This window comes from Tamandua tetradactyla, chromosome 8 (genome assembly GCF_023851605.1).
Source record: "Tamandua tetradactyla isolate mTamTet1 chromosome 8, mTamTet1.pri, whole genome shotgun sequence".
In the NCBI taxonomy this organism is placed as follows: Eukaryota; Metazoa; Chordata; class Mammalia; order Pilosa; family Myrmecophagidae; genus Tamandua; species Tamandua tetradactyla.
In genome coordinates, this window is record NC_135334.1 from 110530786 (window position 1) to 110550297 (window position 19512).

A 19512-nucleotide genomic window follows, 5' to 3' on the forward strand; every position below is an offset into this window, starting at 1 on the left:
TGGGGACAATCCCCCAGGCCCCCGGCCAGTGCCGTACTTGAGTTGCCGGGGCTCGCAGTCCAGGCCAGGCAGCAGCAGCCGGGCCGCCTGCCGGATGTCACCACTGTCCACGGTGAGGCTGCGGCGGTGCTCAGCGTACGTGATGGCCACACGCATCCACTCCATCAGCGGTGGCAGCAGCATGAAGGGCCTGGGAGACACAGAGAAGGTCAAGGGAACAGCCACAGGGACGCATCGCCCCATGAAGGGTGCCCCCAAACCCTAGTCAGCGAGGAGTGGAGGGGATCTGCTCCTTCTCCTCCCAGAGCCCCGACGTGTCCCCCCAATCCACAGAAACCCTGACACGGGTCAGAAGGAAGCCTTGTCACAGACCAGATGGAACAGAACCTGCGGGCCTGCAGGTGGCAGATGAAAGAAGGGGCCGCCATGTGGGACTGAATTCCCTCCAAAGAATTCAGATGGGGTCTCTGGGCTTCCCTCTCTGCAAAAGTGAGAGATGGCCTCTATCCGGGGTGGTGAGATCCAGGGAAAAGAGTCTAGCAGACCCAGGCTGACCCCTGGCCTTGCCACTAGTAGCCATGTTACCTTGTCACTACAGATGCCCCAAGCCTGTGTTCTTCATCTGTAGCACGGGGTAATACCTAGTTCTCAGGGTTGCTGCGGGGCTGCATGAGACGTTATGGATCATGCTCTACATGCATCTGATGGCCCTTCCTTCTCAACCAGCGCTGGGCTGACGTGTGCTCTCCATTACCTGCCGGCCAGCCACATGGCCACCATGGTGCACAGGGAGAAGCAGGCAGGTCAAGCCCTGCAGGAAAGCGGCTCCAGGGGTCTATGCAAACGCTGCAACCCCCAGCCACGGGGTGGGGCAGCCTCTGAGCCCTACACCTCCTGGGGCACCCTCATCCTTCACCAGGTACAGGAACAGCACCCCCTGGCATTGTGCAGTACAGGGACACCACCGCTCAGCCCCACCCGCTGCCCTCCCCAGGCCCTTCCACCCCCCACCCAGGGTTCACTCGGCATGTCCTGTCAGTTCTGGCAAGGCTCTCTGGTGAAGGCCCCCTCAGAGGCCAGTTCACAGTCCAAATGATCTCGCTGCTGCAGAGGCTCTGGCAGCCAGTCCTTGGCTTTGTGACTTAATGGACACCTGGCCTGACTGGCCCAGAATTGATAGGGCCCTTCCCCTACCCTGTGACAGGGTTGAGACAGCCCTGGCACCCCGCCCTCCACAGCTGCTTTCCTGGGCCACTGCTCCTGCTTTTGCTCTCCAGCCCTCCTGGAGCCCACCACCCCTCCATTCTTCCCTTTAATTGAGCCAGGAGGCCCTTTGTGGATCAGCCAGACCTCCATCGTCCCCCTCCCTCTGACACCCTGGGCCCCTTCGGTAGCAGGCGCTGCTGTCACAGCCATCTTCCCCTTGACATGCAGGGTGGTCTCTGATCAGGAGAAAGACCTTCTATCTCTCCCCTGCTACTAAGTAAATAACTACAGCAAATCTACTGGAGCCTGGCCTCAGACTGCTTATCTCGGGTCTCCAAAAGCTTAGGTCATTCTTCAAGCTTTAAAAGTTTCTCTCCTTCAGAGCAAAGAAGGCTTTTTTTTTTTATTATTAATTAAGGAAAAAAAAAGAAATTAACACAACATTTAGAAATCATTCCATTCTACATATGCAATCAGTAATTCTTAACATCATCACATAGATGCATGATCATCATCAAAGAAGGCTTTTTAAAAAATTAAAACAATCAGCATTCCGGAGAAGATGGCGGCTTAGTAAGACGTGTGGGTCTTAGTTCCTCCTCCAGAACAGCAACTAAAGAAATAGAAACAATATGAAACAGCTCCCGGAGCCACGACAGAGACCAAAAAGACAGCGTACCCCATTCTGGAATGGCTGAATGGGCAGGGAGAATCCGCTGCTGTGAGATACCCGAGGGGCGCGCGTTTTCCCGGCCAGGGCGGCTGGTGACTGGGGTCCCCTCCACGCACGTGGCTCCCCGGTCTGACTGGGAACGTTGGATAGCAGGGCCCTCCCGCCACGCTTGGCGTCTCGGGCCAGCTGGGCAATTTGGACCGGCACTCCCCCAAGCTGCGGCGGCCGACGACCCCCCCTCCACGCGGGCCGACTGCGAGATTCGGATTGGCAAGTTAAAGGAGCCACAGCATCTTTTACTGGTGGGACCCGCAGACAGACAAGCGCCACGAGTGCCACCTACTGGGCAGGAAAAGAAAAACAGAGCCCAGAGATTTCACAGAAAAACCTTTCAACCAGCCGGGTCCCACTCCCAGGGAAATCTGATCAAATGCCCAGACACCAGCAGAAAATAATGGATGACGCTCGGAAAATTGAAGATATGGCCCAGTCAAAGGAACAAACCAATAGTTCAAATGAGATACAGGAGCTGAGACAACTAATGCTGAATATACGAACAGAAATGGAAAAACTCTTCAAAAACCAAATCAATAAATTGAGGGAGGACATGAAGAAGACATGGGCTGAACAAAAAGAAGAAATAGAAAATCTGAAAAAACAAATCACAGAACTTATGGGAGTGAAGGACAAAGAAGGAAAAATGGAAAAAACAATGGATACCTACAATGGTAGATCTAAAGAGACAGAAGCTACAATTAGTGAACTGGAGGATGGAACATCTGAATTCCAAAAACAAACAGAAACTATAGGGAAAAGAATGGAAAAACTTGAGCAGGGGATCAGGGAACTGAATGACAATATGAAGCGCACAAATATATGTGTTGTGGGTGTCCCAGAAGGAGAAGAGAAGGGAAAAGGAGGAGAAAAACTAATGGAAGAAATTATCACTGAAAATTTCTCAACTCTTATGAAAGACCTAAATTTACAGATCCAAGAAGTGCAGTGCACCCCAAAGAGAATAGACCCAAAGAGGCGTTCTCCAACACACCTACTAGTTAGAATGTCGGAGGTCAAAGAGAAAGAGAGGATCTTGAAAGCAGCAAGAGAAAAACAATCTGTCACATACAAGGGAAACCCAATAAGACTATGTGTAGATTTCTCAGCAGAAACCATGGAAGCTAGAAGACGGTGGGATGATATATTTAAATTACTAAAAGAGAAAAACTGCCAACCGAGACTTCTATATCCAGCAAAATTGTCCTTCAAAAATGAAGGAGAAATTAAAACATTTATAGACAAAAAGTCACTGAGAGAATTTGTGACCAAGAGACCAGCTCTGCAAGAAATACTAAAGGGAGCACTAGAGTCAGATACGAAAAGACAGAAGAGAGAGGTATGGAGTAAAGTGTAGAAAGAAGGAAAATCAGATATGATATATATAATACAAAATCCAAAATGGTAGAGGAAAATATTATCCAAACAGTAATAACACTAAAAGTTAATGGACTGAATTTCCCAATCAAAAGACATAGACTGGCAGAATGGATTACGACCCAGCAATACCACTGCTAGGTATCTACTCAAAGGACTTAAGGGCAAAGACACAGACGGACATTTGCACACCAGTGTTTATAGCAGCATTATCTACAATTGCAAAGAGATGGAAACAGCCAAAATGTCCATCAATGGACGAGTGGCTAAACAAACTGTGGCGTATGCCTACGATGGAATATTATGCAGCTTTAAGACAGACTAAACTTATGAAGCATGTAATAACATGGATGGACCTAGAGAACATTATGCTTAGTGAGTCTAGCCAAAAACTAAAGGACAAATACTGTATAGTCCCACTGATGTGAACCGACATTCGAGAATCAGCTTGGAATATATCATTGGTAACAGAGACCAGCAGGAGTTAGAAACAGGGTAAGATAATGGGTAATTGGAGTTGAAGGGATACAGACTGTGCAACAGGACTAGATACAAAAACTCAAAAATGGACAGCACAATAATACCTAAGTGTAATGTAACTATGTTGGAACACTGAATGAAGCTGCACCTGACATATAGTTTTTTGTTTGTTTGTATCTTTTGTTTTTGTTTTTTTTCCTTTATATATATATATATATATTTTATTAGTATTATTATTTTAATTCTCTTCTCTATATTAACATTCTATATCTTTTTCTGCTGTTTTGCTAGTTCTTTTCCTAAATCGATGTAAACGTACTAAGAAATGATGATCATACATCTATGTGATGATATTAAGAATAACTGAGTGCGCATGTGTAGAATGGAACGATTTCTAAATGTTGTGTTAATTTCTTTTTTTTTTTGATTAATAAAAAAAATAAAAAAAAAAAAATAATCAGCAACCTTAGGGTGTTTCCTTTGGAAAATTATTTCGATGTTCTGGTTCTGTTATGTCAGAAAATATAACCAGGTTACAGTTCACCAGTTGGGGAGGGCCACAGGCTGGTGCAACCTTGCTGGGGCAGCCTTCCAGGATGCCCAGACCTCCACGCCCTCCTCTCCATCCTGTCTCGTCCCTTCCACCAGGACACAGATCACCAGGCACTCTGGTTTCCGAGTCCACCCTCCCATCCCACTTCTTCATGAGAGTGAAATCAAGCCTCACCTCTGCCTGCCCAGATCCTGTTTATTCTCCAAGGCTTAGCTCTGTTGCTACTTTCTTCCAGAAGCCTTCCTGGATCTCCTACTCTCCAAAGAAAATATCCCTTAGGAATCTCTCTTGTGGCAATAAACGTTTCTCACCTTCCTGATTAGACTATTCCTCCTAAGGACAGGAATCATGTCTTCCTCATCTCTGTATTCCCCAAAACGTGCCTAGCATGGGGCCTAGACTATGGTCCTCAGTAAGTGTTTGCTGAGTGACTAAAAGAACAGATACGTTTCAGGAACCTTATACGGTGTCCAGGTTTCTGGTTATGAACCACGTATGTTTCAGCCCAGTAAAGAATGACATATTTTCAAGGGCACCGTGTTGCCTCACCAGAGTGGGAGTCTGAGACTCTGGGGACAATGTGTGTGGTTGGGAAAGAGAAACAACCCATTCGTGAATGGTCTCGACATTTAAAAGATCTCTCTTGATTATAAATGCCCATTTGAATTCCTTCCAATATTTCTGAGCTTCACAATTCCTACATTACAAAGTAAGCTCAGAGATACTCTTCTCTTTGTCACTCCTTTGAACCCATTAGTACTGGAGACTGCGGTGTAAACAAGAGAACTGGTGGACCTGCCAACCAATATTCCCCACCATGGCTCAAACCAAGAGAAACTGCCAAGCATGGTGACTAAGCCGCTAAGAGGCTTCCCTCTTAGAGTGGTGGCTGGTGCCCACCTGTCAGCAAACAAGGTTGTGCCAGCCTCCAGAGGAGCTCGTCAAGCCTTTCTCCTTGGCCTACTTACCTTACTGGCCACAGGAAGGTAAAGTGGTCAGAGCACACAACGTAGTTAGGAAAGGCTGCCGAGCAATTCACAGACCTTCTCAGAGTCACCTTTCCCACAGCTGCGGGTTCCAAGTTACTGTCTCCTTTCTAGTAATTTCGTCTAGCCCACTGGGCATGCTGAGAAGAGCTGACTTGCATTATTGGACGTCCTGGAAAACCCCTATAAAAACTCCCATTCGCAACAACAGTGGCTGGTTCATAACTCCAGGGTGAAAGGGCTGCAGAGAAGCAAGGCTGAGGATAAATGATGTGTGCATGGTTCCCAAGTTCTCTTTGTTTTGTTTCTTCCAAAGGGAAAGGCTACTTCCTTCTTTCTCCCTTTCCCTTGGACTGAGCTTGGCCACGAGCTTTCAAAGACAGAATAGAGACATCCGTGGGGCCAGAGCCAAGAAGAATAGGACAGGGCTGAAGCAACTTCCTTTGCGTTCTCCCTTTTCTTAGAACAGCAGTTCTTACATTTTTTGGTCTCAGAAACACCTTTGTATTCTTAAAATTATTGAGGACCCCAAACAGTTTTTGTTCATGTGTATTATTTCTGTTGAGATTTACTGTGCCAACATTCAAAACAGAAAATTTTAAAACTCATGAATGCACGAGCCCAGGTTCCATTAGCGGTCAGAATGATCACATCACATGTCATGCGGTCTAAGAAAAACTCACCAGGTGCTTATGAGAAAATGAGGGTGCAAAAGGCAAATAATGCCTTATTATTATGAAAACAGACTGGACCTCACAGACTCCTTGAAGTCTCCAGGACCCCTGCTGGTTCTGGACCACAGCTGAGAAGAGCCCCTGGCTGCACAGGGTCTGGTACACGCTAGAGTGGCCTCTGGCTGGCATGTGCCCACCGAGCTCAGGGGTCTGAGCATCTGAGGCCCCTTCCTCAAAAACCTCCTCACCCGGAGAAAGATCTAGTTTCCTTGAAGCGACTGAACTGACTGTTTAACCCTGGGCAGATCACTTACCCCCTGTTCTGGTTAAGATGGGGTAGATGTAGGTTAGTGGTTTCCAGCTTGTCCATTGTCAGAACGCTTTGCTATTATTTCACAGACTCCACGTGACAATGGCCGACCCTGGGGTAGTACGAATGGAAGGAGCTCGGGAGGGAAAATGCCCGGGCTGGAATTCAGGGGACTTCGATGAATTAAATCATGTGATCATGCACAGGTTACCTCACCTTTCTCAGCCTTGCTTGCCTCATCAGCAAAATGATACAACCACTCACAGGATGGTTGGAAGGACAAACAGACAGTGCTTACTTGACACAGAGTAAGTTCTCAAACGTTTATTATTATTTTTGTGTTTGTTGATAGAGAAAATACCTAGTAGCAAAAGAGGCTACAGGAATCTGGTCCTCTTAAATGCCTCAGCTTCAGGCTTCTTAAATCCAGCCAACCTGCCCCCCAACCAAGTATGGATGCGTCAAGTCTGCCAAAGCCTGCCAGCGAGCCGCTCACCACCCACTCCACCCCAGCTCACAAAGCAGAGAAAACAAATGCAACCATTATGTCCAGTGTGATCTGGGACTGGTTCTGGCAGTGCAGGCTCATGGCCTTGGCAGTTGAAAATATTGCACAGGGAAAGGGGCAACAGCAAGGAACACAGGCCCAGTGGGCGTCGGTCATGAACCCTGGGCAGTGCTGAAAGCGAGTGGGCACGGAATGTCTGCGAGGGTCTGGACCTCCCACGTGCCTCAGGCGCTGCCCGTGGCCTGACCGAACAGCTCCATAGGAGGAAAGGAGCCCAGCCCAAACAAAGCACTCCGAAGGGCTGCAGACTTCCTGGTAGCACTTATATTTGTGTGCATTAAGAGCAGCTATTTTTACTGGGGGAGCCCGTGACAGATACTGAGAGAAACATGTCCTTTTACATGAAGAGGGAGGGAATGACCCCCAGACCAATGGCCCTTATTTGCTGGAGGAGGAAGCAGAGACCCAGAGGCGCTCGGCAGCTCGCCCCCGTCACAGAGCCACTTCAACTGCAACCGCAGGACCAGATCCAAGTGAAATAATTCAGTTTTCCTTCACCTCAGTCTTTAGATTAATCTTATAGATGAGCCTGATTATATCAACCTAATGGTCTCCTAAGGCCATTAGGTCTCAAGAGGACCAGGACTGGAAGAGCCTTTTTCCCTCATTAAAAAAGGGAAAGAGAATAAACTTAAGGTCTGGTTTTAAGAGGTCCCTGTAGCCTTAGGGGGAGGGGCCTGCCCCACTCACCAAACTTTTGATTTATTGGGATTATAGTCTTGGAAATGGCGTCTTAACATGGAACAGGAAACGCCTCTGATTTCCAGCTCAAAGCAGGCTCTGTTCTTCCTCGGGGCTCACAGCAGCCTTGGAGAGAGTCAAGTTGGCAGGTGAGGCACAGGCACAAGAAGCCCTTGCATGCCTCTGGCTCAGACCTGGCGGGGTGTCTGCACCAGCAGGTATGTGCCCCTTTGCACCCGCCTGGGAGGACCTGGTTACAGATACACTGGCTGTACAGGGCCTCAAGACCCAGCCTGGGTTTGGCCCCTGGAAGTCCGGGCTGTGGGGTCCTCTCTCCCACTCTTGCCATGAGCACAGAGGACTCTGAGTGCCAGCCTGGCTGGGAGGGGTTGGGAAGGTACATTATACCTGAGGCTTCCTCCCTGTGAGATCTCCCCATCATCCCTCACCCTTCAAGCTCTGCCCCACCCCACCTCTGAGCACCTGGTGACCAGGAAAAGAATCTCAAAGGGATTGGTAAGAGAGCTAAAGATGATGGTCAAGGAAGGAGATGGCCACATTTTCCACCCTCAGCCCCAAATTCTTCCTCTGATTTTGCCCCATCTTTGAGGGAAGTGTGATCCAAGTATGAGGGTTTATTGGGGTAATGTTCCACCCTCCCTGAATTTGCCCCTTCTCAGGGATCTTGCACAAAGACGTTGCCCCCCCCCCACCTCTCCCCACCTTGCTGTTTGGGGTGAGTGGCACCACCAGGAACCTGCAAAGATGCCAAACCTTTTCCTAATCAAGAAACAGCTCCACAAGCAGAGACTTCTCCTCGAAGGTAATGGTTGGATCTGCAGGGCCAGCTCCAAGGCCCTCACTAGACTTTCCTTAAGATTTCAGGAGAGCCACTGTGGCCTAAAACCAAGCCAAAGCTTCCATGTAGGATAACGCCAGCACTGTCCCCCCTAGGTCAGATTCCACTCTCAGCACAAAGAAAACAATTTTAATCTGATGCACATCTTGGACTAATTATTTTCCTAGAATTACATGGTAAACCTGAATGGTTTGGCTCAGCTCAGAGTTAAGAGTTGGGTAAGTGTCTCTCTTTGGACACCAGGCCTATTTCACTTCAGCAGCTACGCTGCATCAGAACGTGGAGCTGACCTGAGACAGAATCTCCACTTGAGGTCAAATGACTTCTGCTGGACACGGGGCATAGGGCCACCCTTGCGGGGGGATGAATAGTCTTTCTTCTCCTTTTCTTATTAAAACTCATCTGTTCTACATTAGAGCCCCTCCATAAAGCTCCACTTGCCCTGATACAATCACGAATATAAATTTACAATACAACCAACTCTTGATTAGACTTGGGGATTTCTCTGCCTCTTCCCGGCCTTGGGATGGGAGCCTAAAAGCTGGCAGTGGGATGGGTGTCGGTTGTGAGACATCATGGCATGGTTCCGGAGGCATCTAGGAAAAACAGGAAACCAGCCAGGACGTTTACGGAACACTCACTGAGCACCTGGCACTGCCCCCAGGCCTACCATACGTGACTCACTGAATCCTCATACCATCTCTATAAGGCAGGTACTGTTGTCCCCATTTTACACTTACCCGAAGGCTGCGGGGGTGACGTTAACTGGCCCCATGTCACACGAGGCCTTCCCTGGGCCCCCACGCTGAGGCAGATCTCTGCTCACCACCTAGCAGGGCTGCTTGTGCCCTCACAGCACTGACGTGATTTGTAGTTTGCTTGGATTTTTTGTCTGCTTTTTCCTTTGTACTATAATTTCTCTGAAGACAGAGGTTTTTGTTTGCTGATGTTTCTCTACCCCTTAGCACAGGAATCCATGTTAGAAATTTGATTTTTCTCAATCCTGACAGCAAAACCTTCTTCCTGCTGCGTGTTTTCAGGGGCCTTTCTTACCGTAGAACTACTTTCAAAGGGCTCTGTAGCTCTGCTGTCCGTCGGTCGTATGATATAGTGAAAAGGGGAATTCATTTTCACTCTTGAATATTTAAGTAACTGGGATATTGGCAAATGGTTTACTTAAGAAAAAAGAAAATTTCCAGATAAAAAGATAACCATTCGCAGGAGAATTGTCCAACCACAAACAGCTTCGTGGGCTGAGCGTGACAAGCTGGAGCTAAAGCAATTTCTGGGAAGGCAGTTGGGGTGTCAGCACAAGGCGTCATCAAGGCAGGGAAAAGACAGTTCTGCAGATGTAAATGTGGCCCGTGCCCTAAGTGGAGGGTACACAGCTATCTGTCTTTGGTAACTGGGCAGGCTCCAGGGCGGGATCCGATGTGGGCAAGATGGCACAGATTCCAGCTGAGACTGCGGGCAGGCCGCCGCCCCTTTCCCAGGCAGCAGGGAGGGCTCCGAGCTCCATGAAGAAGTCTGGGACTTCTGACCCATTTCTCAGACCTGCACTCCCCGGCGTGGCAGCCCACAGGGCGGGCAGCTGGCCCGGCAGGCCAGAGTTTCACTGCTTCCCACACACCAGGCTGAGCAGGGTGAAGGCAGCCCTTTCTCACTTCACTGGGGTGTGGCTCCCTCCACCTACCAGCCACACCTCACCTCCCGGCTCCCTGCTGCCACGGAAGAGAGGCCACAGATCTTCCCCATGTGTAAGCCTGACAGATGGTCTCCAAAGTCACACACATCCCTCCCCTCCCAGGGGTGCAGCCTCTGCCAACAAAGTTTTTTGGGGAAGACTCCATGGTTTGGCCATCATGCCTCATTTATTCCACAGGCAATTACTAGGGAGTGGGGTGGTTATGTGTTTTGTTGAGGTGGGGGGTAGGGGAGATGTCTTCTGTTCAGGTTCTCAGCATAGGTATTGCTGATTTGCTTCAGCTGAGCATAATCTCGCCATCCCATCCCTACAGTCATAGGTTTCAGGTGAAGAGTTTCTAGAATCTTCTAGAAGGCAGCAGGGAATGAGACTCTTGGGCCCTAACTGGCATGGTGGGGGAAATTCTGACTGGTAACACAACTAGTGGCTTTGACTCAAGCTGCGGATAGAATCCTGGGGGTGCTGGGGGTGGGGGGTCACTCCAAGTGAGCTAGAAAAAGGTGAGCATGGCGCAGGCTCCCACATCCCAACTCTAGCCTCAGGAAAGACTGCCGTTGGCTTCTGAGCAGCAGTAGCTGCACTGCTATGATTTGCTGAGGGCCTACTGGGTGTCAGGTAAGCCTGAGGTCACTTTATATAATTCTACTCCTTATAGCCGCCCTGCCTGGTAGGTATAATTATTAACCCTCATTTTGCAAATGTAGAAACCAAGGCTTTGAAAGGTTTGGGGACAGGTCTAAGGTTACATAGCTAGCAAATGGTGATCTGTCTCACTCTAAATGAAAGACTCTGGGGTCTTTCATGAGACCAACTGCCGGGTACACAATGCCCTGCTCCTGCACTGCCCAGCTGAACGCTGGAAGGCAGGCACGATGCGAAAAGGCTCAGCTCAGTAGTCCCACTTCTTTACCCTGTCCAAACCCCAGCTTCTGCACCCACAGTCTCGTCAGGTTCTGAACTCGGCCGCTGGCAATGGGAAGCTGGGCTAGACCCCAAAGCCTCAGAGGTATATCCTGGACCCATGAGGAACATAATTCTTGAAAATATGCAAATATTAAAGTAATACAGGGAGCCAAATCATGACAGCTGTGGGAGGAGAGAGATCTGAAGGGCTATCTGGCAGGCAAGTAAGAGGACAGAAACCAACCCAACTCAGCTCCAGAAATCACCACGAGCTTTAACACTGCCCATCCTCCATGCATGAAAAGTCTCATGCTCAGCCCTCAGAAACCGCTTTCTTAAAGAAAGCAAAATGAATTCCCTTTAGAGTTGGGATTTCCCAGTACCGAAGGATTCTTTGGAATCTGAGCAACACTGCAGACAAAGGGGATTGTCTGCTTGTGTTGCACAAACACTTCAAATGAATGAAGCCCCCCGGGCCCCGGCAGTCTTTTCTGTGAGGACTGGTGGGTCCGACAATGGGACAGGAAGTTGTATGCAACCAGCAGCTCCCGGGGGCACTTGTCAGCCACCGGGCCAGGATCCCAAGCTGTCTCCTCCATCCATTATCTGGCATTGCCACTTCCTCTGTCTGCCCAATTCCTGTCTCACTCCTTTCTCAGGTGCTGGACAAATGCCCACCCTTAGGCTGGCCACTGCAGGCCAGCGAGCCAGAGTCCATTGAGTAAGAGGCCCTGAGCAGCTGAGAGAGAGCTGCCCATGTCACACCAGGACAGAGAGAGATGCTGACCGAGAAACCTGGTTCCCAGGCCCTTGTCCTCTCCCTCCTGGGAAGCAGGGGGGGCGTTTACCATCTCAGACTATGAACTACCATATTATTAAGGTTGGAGATCCCTGGCTAAGCCTGGGAACTGCCTCCTCCCAGCTGTGACCTTGGGTGAGGCTCTTACCCTCTCAAGGCCTCGGTCTGTTCATCTGTATGGGAGTTGGAACAGCTGTGGAGAGGATCTGTGGCGCGCTCTGTATTTAAAGTGCTTTATAAGGTATAAAGCTTTGTTTAGATGCTTCTACTCTTACCTATGTAAAAATAAGTCAAAACCACATCTCTCCCGGGCTTAGACCTCTGCAATGGCTATCCATCACATGTAGACACTACGGCTGAACTCTCAACCCAGGGACCAGGCATGGCGTATACAACTAACTTTATCGAGTGCTTGATTCTCAGCCCACTTATTCTTTGAATCAATAGGTAGGTGAAACCCAGTTTTCAGAATTTTCTGAAGATCTATAGATGTCTTGTCCAAAATGATCCTCACTTAAGTCCTTTGTGACATCTGGTCTACCTCATTTTCTTCGTCACTCCCTGGGTCCCCAGCTACTGTCAGGGTCAAGTTAAGAAGCAATTATGGGAAGATAAGGACGGTCTAGAGAAATTAAATAACTTGCCCAAAGCTACAGGTGAGTAAATGGTAGAGCATGGACCAAGTTTCAGTCTTTCTGATTCCAAATAACTCAACCATTAGGCTCTATAGCCTTGTTTCATTAAATGAACAAAATATTTTAGGGTCTACTGTGTGCCATGGAGTTTTCTAGGTGCGGGCGACACAATGGGGAAAAGAGAGACCCATGGAACATGGACAAGGATTGCATTCTAGAAGGGTGGGGAGGGGGACAGCCAGGTAAGCATGTAAGCAATTTCAGACAGAAAAAAGTTCTGAAGAAAACAAAGAGGGTAAGGTGATGGAAAATGACAGGGTGGGGGTCAGGCAAGAGGAGGGACAGCCTCCCTGTGTGTGCTGAAGGCTATAAATGGGCAACTTCAGAGGTTATTGGATGCACCAGTCTGGGCACATGTGGAAAAAACAACTTGACCCACCCAACAGCTATTCTCATTTTTTTTTGTTTCCATTTTGAGTAAACAGATGGAAATGTAATGCACAAAAAGGAGGTGGGGGGGGGGTAAGAGAGAAAAGAGCTTAATATTGCAAATCTTCTTGAAATGATATTCAAGGGAATCACAAGTCACTAGCATAAAGCCACTACTGCCATCATCTCTATTATTTGATAAGAAAACTTTCGCAAGCTGAGCAAAAGATTAATGAGGCTGCTTCTTTAGACTGAAACACAGAGCCTATCTGTGGGGGCTTCTTATTTATATAAAGTGCTCATCTGAGGGGAAACATTCCCCCTTCTGCATCTGGAACTGAACAAAGAAGTGCCTCTCCTCTCTGTAGTATCTCACTTATCTCGGGGGGACATTTCCTTGGAATGTGGGGAGTCACCCTGCGAAGTAGGCACTGCTTGGATCTTTGTTTTTCTTATGAAGAAACTGAGGCTCAGAGAGGTAAAGTGGCTTTCTGGGATTGCACAGCCAGAGGTGGAAGGGCTGGGATTCCACCATCATCTCGTAGAACCCCAGAGGATGTGCTTCTCTGCTGCAAAGCCACTCAAGCCTGACTCTAGGAGCCTTTGCCTGGGTAAGCAATAATCAGGGATGAGCTTTTAAAAAAAAAGCAAGCCTAATTTTTTTGTTTTTAAAATGCAGATCCACTTCTGCTATGAAACATGTGCTTTGAAACAACAGAAGTCCTTCTGCGACTTTTGCTGCCTGTGCCACTGCACTTGTCCCAACCTTCTGTGAGTGTCCTTTAAGGGCAAGTTAAAATTCCAGGTCTGCTCTGATGCTGTCTCTGTACTACCCTTTTCTGAGATCCTCTTGAATATGATGATGATGAAGAAGGTAGATAATAACCAACATTTCCATACTGTGTGCCAGGTACCACTCCAAGTGTTTTATGTATACAATTCATGTAATCCCCACACCACCACCGTGATTCCCTTACTAGACAGAAGAGACTGAGCACAGGGGCTGAAGGACATGACACCCAGCTGGTGTTTGAATTCAGGCAGGCTCCAGAGCCGGTGGGCTAACCTGATGCATTATCATGCAACCATGATTCTACTTATATAGCTAGTGGTTTTTGCCAATATGCATCAATATAATAAAAATATATATAATATAAATATAATATAAAACATAATTAAACAAATAAAAAATAAAATAAAACATAATAAAAAGCACTTAAGAAAGTACCTGTCAACATGTGTTCTATCAGCGCAAGTACAATTAGCAGCAGCAGTAGCAGCAGAGCTAGTGGTAGTGTTTGCAGTGGCAGTAATAGCAGTATCAGTACTTGTATTAGCAGGAGTACTATTACTACTTAAGAACATATTTTAAGAAATATCATGGTACAACAATGAACAGAGCCTATTTTGGATGTCAAGCATGTCATCTAAACATGTTTATGATCATTATAATAATAAGGATGATGATGATGGTGCCACCATTTAATAAATATATTTTATGCACCAGGCACTGTATCATCTCATTTAACCCTGGAAACCATCTTTTTATCTTCACCATTTTACCCATGAGGAAACAGAGGCCCAGGAAGTCAGCTCACATATCATATCTTGCTGGAAGATGGCAGAGATAATGCCTCTAGGATGAGCCAAGAGATTCACAGACTGCTCCTCCCCTTTGGCAGTATCAGAAGCCACAGGTGCAGACTTCAGATGGTGTGGATGGAACCCCTGAGTGACTGGGTTCACAACTTTGCTGGCTCCAGCTCTTCCCAATTCTCTTCACATACTTGCTGGAACCGTTTTGGCCAGCATGATGTGGAACAAGACCTGAGCCATATACACACTTAACTCCCTTGAGGATCTTGCCTGGACAAGGGCTTCAACCTCCGAATGGATGCCAGTAGCCCCAGCAAAAATAGCCCTAAGGGAACTTGTGGCTAAGAAAACCATCAAATAGCACCGAGGGCCCTGGTACCTCCTGAAATAGTGTGATGGTTCAGGGCCACAGACTGAGGTGTCGGGCGGACCTTGGTAGGGATACCTCTCCTTGCAACATTCAGGCAAGCAGCACAGGAGTGGCTCCCTGGAATCCTCTTGCTCCCCTTGTTCTCAGAAGGGTTCAGGCCCCAAAGGGGAAAGGTAGGGAGAAAGGAAGGTAAAGAACAGCCAACCACAAAAGCCACTGAGCTGGACTACTGGGGGCAGCACCTTCTAGACCACAAGGTCTCTCTTCTTCAGCTTTTCTGTACAGGCTTCCCGTGTTCTTTTGCCCTATCCCCTGACTCCTTTCTATCCGACCTGGATACCATGTTCCCTCTTGCCACACGGTCTCTGTGTATGCAGTTTCCTTTGCCTGGCAGTAACAACAACAGCAGCTAATACTGAGATAGCACTTGCTGGGTCCCAGTACAGTTCTAAAAGTACCAGGCATCTTAACTCATTTAACCCTCAAACTTCTCAGGTGCTTGCAAGGATTCAATGTCAGTTGTCTACAGACCTTGAGCCTTGGAGAGGTTAAGTGACTGAGTGTAGGTTCTAAAATCAGGAAGTGGCAAGCTAGAGCTCACATGCAGGTCTTTAAATAGCAATTTCCTTCATAGGACTTTTCTGACTGGCTGATAAATCATTATGACACTAGACCTTTCTAAGCTTCCATCCCAAGTCAGACTCGGGTAGGCTGTCCACTTTCCTCCTGGTTTAGCATCCTGAACATGAGCAGGCCCCAGGCCTTCCAAGCTGTGCTTTCCTCCATGAAGGGCACTGTGATGTTCAGGTTCATGTGTCAAACTTGGCTAGGTGATGGTGCCCGGCTGTCTGCTGCTGTGAGGACATTTTGTGGACTCAAATCATCAGTGTGTTGGTTGAATTATGGCTGATTAGATCTGCAGCCAGAAAAAGGGGTTGTCTTCTACAGTGAATGAAGTTTAATCTAATCAAGTGAAGACTTTTGAGAAGAATTCAGAGGAGAGTGTCTCTCTCTTTCCACTTTACCCAGCCAGCTACGCTCTCCTGGGGAGTTCGCTGAAGACTTTCATTGGAGCTACAAGTTTGTGGCCTGCCCTGCAGACTTTGGACTCTTGCTTCCCCATGGCTGCATGAGACACTTTTATAAATCTCATATTTAAGATACCTCCTGTTGGTTCTGTTTTCCTGAGCACACTAACTACTACAGGCATCACGTAGGATTGAGGAGGAGGAGGCAAGGGGCCAAATGGATTGGTTTGGAGACAGGTGGCCCATTTTCATTCTCAGCCCTCCCGTCTGGCCACAGCAGAGGCTGACGATGACAATAGCAGGTCACCTGGAATGGCACCAGGGGAGCCGCCTAGGACCTGAGGCTCTGGTGCAGAAAACTGTTCACCTCCTCTCTGGCTGTAACACGGCATCCTTAATCATGTCTGTTTTTCTCCCTCTTTTCTGCTTCATGTTTTCTTTCAGCAATTTGACTGGTGGGCTGGCCAACCCTCTGCCTTCCTGTGTGTTGACACAGCTTTTCTTCTTCTTTCCCCAAGGAGGTATTCTCCATCTGGGCTACTCCAGCTATTCTATCCCTCTGCCTCCAAGCATGACCAGCAAGGTCCACAGTTAGCCAGATGGCTGTCGTCCATTCTTCTCTAGACCTCTGGGGAAGGAGACTCTGCCATCTCCCTTGGCAACCCTGGATCCCTGATGGAAAGCTCTTTCACTTTCTGGGCTTGGTCTTGGGTGATGACATACCTGCATGGTGGCAGCTATGACTAATCCTGTTTTAGACCCTGCCTTGTGTCAAATTGGTGCCTGTGATACAGAGCTGCTGGTGAAAGGCAGCCTGGAAGGGTGTGGGGAGGTTCCTGCTGCACCACTTTCTCAGGTTGATGAGGGAGTTGTCCAGGACAGCAGATGAAAGGAGAGGCAAGTGGGTTGGAAAGGGCCCAAAGGCCAGGGCCCACCCAGGTTTTCGGAGCTTCAGAACCAGGTCTCGGCACCAGTTGGAAAAGCCACAGCCTGGCATAGTAAAAGCAACGGGCTCTGAAGTCAGAGAGACCAGGTTCAAATCCTTGCGCAGCCACTTACCAGTGGGGTGACCTATGCCTTCATGTCCTCCTCTGTAAAGTAGAGGTAATAATAGTACCTACCTTGCTAATTTGTTTGGGGGCATAAAAAAATAGAAGTAGGTAAAATGCTTTTTACATATGTTGTCTCATTGCATCCTCAAGAGGAACCCTGCCAGATAGGAATTATGCAGTCCTGCTTTCCAGGCAAGGAGTCTAAGCCACGGAGGGGAATGTAACATGTATGAGGTCCCTAGGTGGGATGCTGGGGTTGGAACTCAGGCCTCTGTCCTCCAAAGCCTGTGCCCCTTTCACTGATGCTGCTGGGCATCAGTGGATGTCCGTATGTATGTATTTTAAAGTTTCTTCTTGTTCCTTGTAAAGCTGCCTCACTTGCCACCACGAGCTCCTGCTGTTTCTGTGACTTCCTCCCCCACCCCAACTCCCATGCCCTCTTTCAGACCAAGAACAGATAACCTTGGGGATAAGGGCCCTTGAGGAGAGAGACTAAGGCCCCACTGAACAGTGCAAAAGAAGCAGTTGGCTTAGCCGGGAATGTTACAGTGAGTGTCACAAGAAAGGAACCGACACATGTCCCCTCCCTTCATCAGCATGGATGTGGTCATGTACTACCCCTGAGTAGAACGAATCAGGGTGTTTCTTCAAAGCAGTAAAGATGTACATGGGCAGTGACGTGAGTGGCACCCATGCCCCCAAACAGAGCTACTTAACCTGTGTGTGCTGGCTGGTGGAAGAGGCTACTGCATCCCAAACAGACCCGGGCAGCCATCAATCCCCAAACACAGAGACTCTGGGGCTTGGCACCCAATATTCCATCTGGAATCATAGGCTGTATCCAACTCTAGTTGAGTGGACTCAGTCCATGCCCCCCATGCTCCGAGGTGGGAAAGAGGAAGGAGCATCAAGGGGACAAGGAAAAGAAACAGAGAGCTTGAGAGAAGGAGACACATCCCCAAAATCACAAAAGCAAAGCTCTGTCACATTGGAACCCTAGAAATTCCAGCTACTTTTTTGTACAAGGAGAGAGGGTTTTACGCCGAGCTCAGAGGCGAACCTGCAGGCTGGGATGCTTTGAGGGCAAGTGGGACCAGGCCCACCTGCAGCGATGCCCTTTGCTCTCAGTCCCCAGGAAAGCCTGGCCAGGCGCCCCCAGGCCTCAACGCCCAACCGTCAGAGGGAGTCCTGGGAACTGGCCGCTGAGAGCAGGTGGGCTGTCAACCTGCCTGCCTGTATACTGAGGGTGTCCTTTTAGAGCCAGCATCTGAAAATGTCAGATTCCTTTTTTCTAACAGTGGTCCCAATTTTCCACGTATTATACTCATTTGAAATGATTCATGGAAAATACCTTTGCTATAGATTTTCATGCACCATGGACAGCATGGTTTTTAAATGAGATATCTAAATGCATACACATGTGTATGTTACCATTGAAACTCAGTTACAATCACAGACCAACAAGCAACTTGGGGCAAAAAGAAATCCTGACGCTGAGTATCAGGGGTTGTGAATCCTCCCAGGAGAAAACCCAGAGGCTAGTTACAGAGATATCCAACAGGGTCCAGGTTCGGGGCCAGCAAAAGGAGCCTGTCGCTACCCTGCCTGCTCTGTAGCCAACAGCCATGGTTGCAGCCAGAAGGCCAAGCAGTCCAGCCCCCCGTGGAACCTTACCAAACAGCAGGCAGGCCGCCTCTTCCCCAGATGTTTTCCTTACCATTTCTCCTTCCCAGCCAACTCCTGCAACCACATCAATTGCTCCACAAGGCACAATCAGTAGAGGCTTCGGGCCTACACCCTGGCTCCACCTCTGCTACACACTTCGTTCAGTCTGCCAGGGGCCTCCCCCAGCCACCTTCTTGACTCCGTGTCAGGCCCAGGTCAACCTACCTCAGCCCTGCACTCACCCTCCATCTCCGAGAAAATAAAATATTGATGATGTAATGATCCGGTAATAATAAAAGCAGTGGTATGCAGTGGGCCACAATTGCTTTATGTCTCGAAACGGCAGAAGGAATGGTGTGTGGTCACAAGCATGGCCTGGGTGACCATGGCAAGTGACTGAGGGTCTCTGGGCCTCTACTTCCTCATCTATAAAATGAGGCTACAAAGACCATCTATTTCCTGGCAGTGTGTGAAATCATCTGAGCATACCCTTGTGAAGTGTTTAGCAAAGAGCCTAGCATGTAGCATATGTCCAATAAATGTTAACTGTCATTAGTTAATCCTTATTACTGCCCCACTTACCCCCTTTACCACTGTTAACAGCCCCCACACTTGCAACTGCAGAACCTTGAACACAGATCTCAAGGTCTATGAATGCCAGAGTTGCTGTTTTTTCTTTTTTTTTTTAACCCAGGCTACCTGACTCCAGGGACACTGCATTGCCAAGTTTCCGATATTTGCTCTGTGTCCGTGGGCTTCCAACGTTTTCACAATGGCTGTTATTAATGAATGTAAGGAGGTATGTGCCTTTGTACTGTTTTCTGGAACCCTGGAGGTACTGGAGAAGTGGGCCTGGCAGGGAGAGGGCTTGTAAGAAATGAAGCTGATGAGACCCAAAGACAGCGGGCA

The 19512-nt window shown here is 48.4% G+C and overlaps 1 protein-coding gene across 2 annotated transcripts in view; it reads right to left on the bottom strand.

Moving 5' to 3' along the window:
* ABTB2 (ankyrin repeat and BTB domain containing 2) overlaps positions 1-19512 on the bottom strand; it is a 177149-nt gene that overhangs the window by 22121 nt on the left and 135516 nt on the right. For both annotated transcript variants that reach the window (XM_077114377.1, XM_077114378.1), the window contains exon 4: positions 38-190. In XM_077114377.1, coding sequence (XP_076970492.1) covers positions 38-190 — 153 coding nt within the window. The remainder of the gene's footprint in view (positions 1-37; positions 191-19512) is intronic.